The sequence below is a fragment of the Lynx rufus genome, unplaced genomic scaffold, assembly GCF_022079265.1.
Source record: "Lynx rufus isolate CCGP_SWC_20201006 ecotype Redwood Valley unplaced genomic scaffold, mLynRuf1.p SCAF_13, whole genome shotgun sequence".
NCBI classification, from domain to species: domain Eukaryota; kingdom Metazoa; phylum Chordata; class Mammalia; order Carnivora; family Felidae; genus Lynx; species Lynx rufus.
Genome location: NW_025814827.1, coordinates 44,406,745 through 44,414,540, shown reverse-complemented (window position 1 = coordinate 44,414,540; position 7,796 = coordinate 44,406,745). Strand labels below are relative to the sequence as shown.

Below are 7,796 nucleotides of genomic sequence, written 5' to 3'. Positions count from 1 at the left end.
TTGCATTATTGTCTGATGTCTTTTCTTTCCTCCCAAATGGTTCTGTTCCCTGGCCCCTTCTTTTGTTATTATTACATATATTATAAGTTTATAAACTATAAGTATGCCATACAGTTTGAAACTTATTGTTTCATGCAATTTTCTTTTAAATCAATTAAGAAAATGAAAGAAAAACGTATGTATACTTCCTTTCTATATATTTACTTGTATAATTATAATTACTTTTACTTGTGCGTTTTATTTCTTTAGGTGCATTCAAATTGCCATCTGAGGGATGCCTGGCTGGCTCAGTCAATAGAGCATGCAATTCTTGATCTTGGGGTCATGAGTTTGAGCCCCACGATGGGTGATTTCTTTTTGAGACTATATTTTTAAAAATTACCATCTGATATCATTCCCTTCCTTCTTCTCTTCTTAATTGAAGTCTAATTCACATACAGTGTTATATTAGTTTCAAGTGTACTAATATAATTTCATTTCATTTTGAAAACTTTCCTTTAGTGTTTCTTGTTAAGCAGATCCCTGTTAGCAATGGATTTTCTCAATCTGAGTTTATGTGGGAATGCCTTTATTTTGCCTTCTGAGGAGAGCATTTTCCTGAGCAGCTTCTAGTTTAGGGAAAGGAATAAAATAGATGTGTCACTTCGAGTGAAGAACATCACAGGCACAAGTGTGCAAGGGCACCTTGGGTGACTGATGGGGAGGCGGGAGGGTTCCTATCCTAGATCTCACCCACTTGGAAGGAATTTGAACAATGTAGCGTGTGCTAGGGCGGCTGGAACAAAGTACCACAAACCGCACAGCTCCAAAAACAGAAATAAATTGTTTCACAGCCCTGGAGCCTAGAAGTCTAAAGTCAAGATGTCAGCGGATTATTTCCTTCTGAGGGGCATGAGAGAAGGATCTGTTCCATGCCTCTCTTCTGGGCTTGAAGACTCATTACTCTGATCTCTGCCTTCATGTTTACAAGGCATTTGCCTTGTGTGTGTCTGTCTCCAAATTTTTCTCTTTTATAAGGATAGAAGTCATGTTGGGTTAGGGCCCACCCATAATGATCTGATTTTAACTTGATTATCTCTGTAAAGACCCTATTTCCAAATAAGGTCATATTTTGAAGTACTGGAGGTTAGGACTGCAATGTGTGTGTGTGTGTGTGTGTGTGTGTGTGTGTGTGTGTTTGAATCTCATGTGTGTGTTGGGAGGGTGGCACAATTCAACCATAACAAACGGTAAGGTTTTTTTTAAATCAGTAAGTCTGTTACTTTTTGGTTTTGAAATTCAACTTACATGGCATCTCTTCTATACAAGTAAAGTGCAGAATTGTGGAGTCCATCATTTTGATCAAGAGTCCTGTCTCCCCTCGTCAAATATCTAACCCTAGCAGGGCTCACAAGTTCCTCCTTCAAACGGATTAAAAGAATGTTCTTGATTAGAAGAAAATGTAAGAATTTCAATTTATCAACTTGAGATAGGTAAAGTCTTCCTAGAAGGCTTAGATTTGATGGTATAAAAATTACAATATCCCCAATAATCATTGAATAAGCAAACTTAAAAGATGTAATACATTTGGAGAAAGTCTGTGCAATATATATAACAGGGAAAGTAATTCATATTATTAAAAAGAATTTTTACAAATAAACAAGAAAAAGATAATCTTTAAAAGTGCAAACACACAAGCTAAGTTGTTCAACTACCCTATGTTGTTGAACCATCAAGAAAATGCAAATGAAACCAACAAAATACTTGCAAGGTGTCTAAATTCTAAAACATATAGATAATAGTGTTAACCAAAATGCAGGGAAATAGGTTTCCTATATGCTGTGTTTTGCAGTGTAGACTGGTAGAGCCATTTTGGAAGGCAAATTTTCAATATCTGTAAAAATATAAAATAGGCATATCCTTTGACTGGCAATTTCACTTCTAAGAAATCATCCATATATAAATATATATGTATATATATCATATGTATATATATTTGTTGATTTATGATTCTGGTTAAGATAACTAAGAGAAGTAAAAAAATTTAAATATTATTAGTAAGTGTGCAGGTTAATTAAATTTTTATGCAGTCATACTAGAAAGTCTGTGTGTGCACATGTGTGTCTATGAGCACATCTCAAAAATACATTTTTAAATTTTTTTAATGTTTATTTATTTTTGAGAGAGACAGAATGTGAGTGGGTCGGGGGCAGAGAGAGAGGGAGACACAGAATCTGAAACAGACTCCAGGCTCTGAGCTGTCAGCACAGAGCCCGACGTGGGGCTCGAACTCACGAGCTGTGAGATCATGACCCGAGCCGAAGTCGGACGCTCAACCAACTGAGCCACCCAGGCGCCCCTCAAGAATACATTTTTACATAAAAAAAAAAACCCAAGCTGCAGGAAAATACACATGGTATAGTCCAATTTATATAAGGGAATTGGGTATTTATATGAACGCTCTTATAAATGAAAGGGGATGAGATTGTCAAGACATACTCTAAGATGTCAAAATGGGTTATCATAGGAGCTGAGAAGGAAATGAAGTGGAGATAGGGAGAGTCAGTGTTGGACTTTCAGGCTTTGCTCTACGTCCTTATGTAATAATATCTTGAGTCTTTTGCAATGAGAGAAGATGTGTGTGTTTGTGTGTGTGTGTTGTGTAATAATAATATCTTAGCATAAAACCTAAAAATGAAATATCCACATATTTGTCCTATAGTTACCCCTTTCCCCAAATTGCCTCTATCCCAGTGATGTGTGTTGTACAGATAAGCAACAAAGAAAATTCCAAATTTTTCTCAAGGGCTAACGAATCAGTTTCTGAAATTCATTCCCATTTTTGAGAAGTTGGAAGGACTAATTGGTGCGATATTCAGAGGTTGGGTGCCTCCTCCGATCTGAGTGAAGAAAGTCTGTGAGACAACCCAATGGTTGTTCCCATCTATTTTGGGGAGACCTATATAGAAAGCAACATTTGATGAAGGCAAAGAACTATGGCAGCACTGGGTGTTATATGTAAGTGATGAATCACTAAATTCTACTCCTGAAACCATTATTACACTATATATTAACTAACTTGGATTTAAAATTAATTAATTAATTGATTAATTAAAAATATATTAAATTAAAAAAAAAACAAAGAGCTATGGCAAATTCTCATTTCCCTTTCCCTTTATGGCAGGTTTACAATTGTGTCTCTTCGTTTCCTTGCAAGCGTTTTAGTCCTTCCCTTTAATAACTAAGCCCTTCTTCTGCATCCTCTTTGATCCTTTTATTCTTTCTTCCTTGACTTCCTTACAATCTTCTCTTCACCTCTTCCCCCTTTTCTTCTTTCTGTCTCTTCTACTGGGCTCCGGCTCATTCTTGTGCAGTGACCTCTTGAGATGGCAGCTGCTGCTTCCCTTCCCCCCCCCCGCCCCTCCCCTCCCCGCCAGGCATATAGTGTACAGGTGCAGCCCCATCTGTCCCAGTGTGTGTCTCTGGTGATGCAGTAGTACACGGCGGCATCTCTCAGGGTAACCCGGGGCAGGACCAAGGTACTGGACTTTCTGTCTTTTGCGATGGTTAGAGAGGCCATTCCATTAGTCACATTGTCTTTTAGACCATGAATCAAATACTCTGGCCCGTGGTGGGGAATCTGTCGATACCAGTGTATGTACTCACTCCCACTGATTGTGGAGTGGTTGCAGGGCAGGCGTACAGACTCCTCTTCTGTACTCTCCATTGCATTTGGCTGTGTGGTCTCAGCATCGCTCATAATACCTGAGGGGTTGAGAAACAATAGATTAGCTCTGGGTGGTCAGTTGTGGGTGCCTCTAAGGTCAGGTTCACAAGCACTCCCAGAACTCTCTTCTTGGCCTTGTCCCAAAACCTAAGCATTTTTGTGTGTGCTACACAGGACAGGAGAAATATTACTGGCATGTATTATTGATCCCTCCATATCCACAAGGCCAAAGATAAATTTCTGTGTTCCATGACACTTGGTCTCAAGGACCTCAAAACTCCTTACAGCCTGAGAGCTGTGAGACTCAGGAGGTCTTCTGTAAATAGTGGGTATGATTTGCTCCTCACAATGATACTCAGAGACACTCTCTAGAGAAACATAGATGAACAGAAGTGTATAAATGCAAATTTTGCCAGTCATTTGGTAAGTATATGGTAGAAATAGAAGAAACAGATGCCTGCCTTTTGCTTTAGCTGAGAAAGTTCTCTTTATTAGAATTAGATCACTTACCTAAAGTTAGGAGAATAGCTAATCCCGTCAGTGATCTCATAGTTCAAGTGCAAACTGGAGTCCCAGGTCACAGAGCTCAGGATCTGTATCTTAGCCTACATTGGGGGAGGTGCCAGCAAGAACTAGGCAGCCAGTAGCACAGCCCTTTGCCAGGCAGCTTTACAGTTGGGTGTTTCCAAGCCAAGCATCAGCTGAACACGGAGCAGTCTCTTGATTGGGTCTACTCCCACCCCTAGGATTAAACAAAAAATTTTAAAAGAGAACAAGGATATTTTCCCAATGTCCAGGCCTAATTTAAAGGGCTTACACTAAGATCCTTTTCAAGGCTCAAACTCAAATTGGCTATGTCTGAGTGCAGCTGAATAAGCAAAATCATCCCCAAAGAGATTATCCAACTCTCATTTGTGGCACAAGGCAAAACCCACCACTAATTGGTGACTTGATGTTCCGCTGAGCTGGTATGAATGTCTTTTAATCCAAGAAACCTATACTGAGCCCTGTTTTTTAATCCAAGGAACCTATATTGAGCCCTGGACTGTATAAGGAAGACGAGAATTCCTATCTGTATGCTCAGCCAGAGAAAGTACATCTCAGGAGCAGTAACAATTTAACTTCAAAAGTTAGAAACTTCTTTCTGGTTAAAAAAAAATGACCATAAGCTGAGCTAAAAATCCAATAACATTGGAAGAAAATATTTGCAAGTTTATGACAAAAATAACTTCACAGTTGTATGATACTACTGTGCGTACTCTAACAGGAAAAGAAAAAAATTGGAATCCAGTGTAAAAGCCAAAGTGAAAAAAAAAAAAAAAGCCAAGGTGCCTGGTATTCAGGTCTTCCATGTTGGCTCCTGAAATGATTTTATTTTAAGCTTCTTCCAGACAGACGTTGTTGGATGCCTCTGGTCTTGATACAGAAACCAATGACTTGAATGGTACTTATTCCTATCCCACCTGAGCCCATCTTCAACACATATTTTCTCGTCTCCAAGCCTAGTGGTGGTGTGCATTGAGGCCGCTAAAAAGAAGGAAGGAATGAGAAGGGATTATTTGAAATGAAGCCATTTTACAAGAGGTGGAAATAAACATAAAAGAGTTTCCCTATTTATTCTAAAGAAATGGTTGTTATTAAAGAAATGGGATAGAATAAAATTAAAATTTTTCATCCTTCTCTGCTCTAATAACTAAGCTTATCACTTTACTATAGGAGCCAATATTTGGCCATTAAAAATTAAACTATTAATCACCTCTCTCTTTTCTTCCCATGAGAGGTCCGCTCTTTGCTCTGCATTGGGTAAGAGGTTTACCTATGTCCTTGAAGCTGTGTTCTCATTCCACGTGAGATTATGAAGTGCAAGGTGACAGGGGAGGAAAGTAAAATTTTTGCGCAACTCAGTGATAATCTCCCCCTCAGTCTGGAAGGAGCTTTGGTTTGCAGGTGTAACAGCCCCCTCTTGTGACCGTGTGTATGAACTTCTTTACTTAGAACTAGGAACCAAGTCTGTCCACAGTCTTTCAAGGTTTGTGTTTTAGGTCTAAAGATAAATACCTTGTCTATGATACCTCCCTCTAGTGGAAGGCTCAGTGAAGACCTTCCTACCACAATACTCTGAGATGAAAGACTGAATTATTTTCAGTCACTCAGGGATTTTAGAACTACTTCTGTTAGGTTTTTTCTCCCAGAAGTAGTTGTAAAACTCACTCTCAACCAAATTCTTTTCACTTTCCTTAGTACTTTCTTCTTCCTGTGTTTGAAGGCAGTTCCCAAAGCCTGCACTGTTTGTTGTTTAGCATAGGATTTGGTGAAAAGGGGGCAGAAAAAGGAAACTATTAGCAAATAATGCATTATTTTAGGCAAGTCGCTTTTCTAAGGGGAACAGAGGGGATCTATCTGGCAGGTTATCTCACTAATGCTGACTAGGTAATTCCATGTTAACTGGTTAAAGTTTACATTCCTGGAAGGTTGGAACTACAGTTAGGTTAGGGATTAAGTCTTGGTTTACTGATGTGGGGTTTAGCACAAGTGAGTCCATTTTGAGCCTTCTGTTTCCTTTTTAACAAGCCTAACTGTTTAGGGACAATTAGAGAAGCACTGGGTGGTTTACTTTAACCCAAGATACAAATGTAATACTTGGCAATCTCAGGGAACAATATTGTTTTATACACTGAGCTCAATTAGGAGAACATTTTTTTAATAGAAAGGAAGTTTACATTAGAAAGTCTCAACTGGGCTACCACAGTGCCTTCCTTCTTCCTGTCAGTGGTTCATGGGTTTTTCCTAAGCCTCTAAGCAGGTGGCTGCCTTTGTGGAGCTCCAAGGTTTTTGTTCATCTTCCACTATTATTTTTATTACCGTGGAACTACTGAGAGCACAGAAATACACCGCCGAGTCTGCCAGTTGTACGAGAGAGATGGTGAGAGCGATGGATTTTTCTGTCTTTTGAAAGTTCATGGAGAGGCGACCCTGCTTTGCATTTGGCTTGCTTTCATCCTGGTAGATGAGGAAATGCATCCTTCCACTGGGAGGCTGTTTGTACCAATACAAAGTATAGTAATTACTCCAACTGGTTTCATACTTGCACTCCATGGTGGCAGCTTTTCCTTCCTGAATTATTACCGTATTCTGCATTTGGATCACTTTCTCAGCCATGCCGGATCCTATGGAAAAAGAAAGGAAGTTTGGTTCTCTGAAATGTCTCAGATGGGTCATGAGGACTGGATTAATCTATGACACAAGGAGAAAGAAAAGAACCACATAGCATTTCATTTCCCGATCATCTCTCTTCCCTCTTAATATCCCTGTCCGTTACAGCTTGCAGAGTCCCATTCTCAAACTAGAAGAGGCAGCTGAGGCCTCATGTTTATGGCCACTCTTACTGAAGCCAAAGGAGGCCAGGAACGCCCACAGCAGGCCAGGGCAGAGCATGATAGAAATTCTTCTGGTTGAAATTTCTCTTTGTCTCACTCCAGTCCAGAGACCAGCTCTTATCTGAGTCTCTGAGTGTAGGGTTCCTGGGGCTATAAGATGTTTCTGTCCCCAAATAGGAAGTAAGGTTCACAAGTGGGATGTCCCACTGCTATATGCAGAGACTGAAAATCTATCCCACTGCAAACCTCTGCTTTGCCTTGATGTTCTTCTGTGGCAATACACTTGAAAAATGGCTATTCTATCCAGCAAGGTACAAAAATGAAGTTTAATTATCTTTTTGTTATTGAATTCTCACTTAATATTATTGTGATCAGAGACTATATTCTGAATGATTTAAATCCTTTGCAACTGATTAAGTCTTGCTTTAAGATCCTGAATATAGTTAACTTTGATCAGTATTCTGTGGGCATTTGAAAATAATATATATTCTGTTGTTTGAGGTTAAAGTGTTCTGAGATATGTAAAGTAGGTAAAGAATATTAATTGTGTTGGTCATATTTTCTCTACATTTCTACTGAGACATGTGTGTTAATGCCTGCCACTGTGGTTGTATATTTGTTTGTTGATTTTCACATCAACAAATTCTACTGGTTTAATTCTACTGATTTATGTTTGATATATTTTTGAAGCCATGCTATTAGGTGCATATAAA

At 39.0% G+C, this 7,796-nt stretch overlaps 1 gene segment (V, D, J or C); it reads right to left on the bottom strand.

Moving 5' to 3' along the window:
* Window positions 1–3,158: 3,158 nt before the first annotated feature.
* On the bottom strand, window positions 3,159–4,395 carry LOC124508781 (T cell receptor alpha variable 26-2-like). The segment is given in 2 exon segments: window positions 3,159–3,744; window positions 4,217–4,395. Coding segments are annotated over 2 exon segments (531 nt in total).
* Window positions 4,396–7,796: the final 3,401 nt, after the last annotated feature.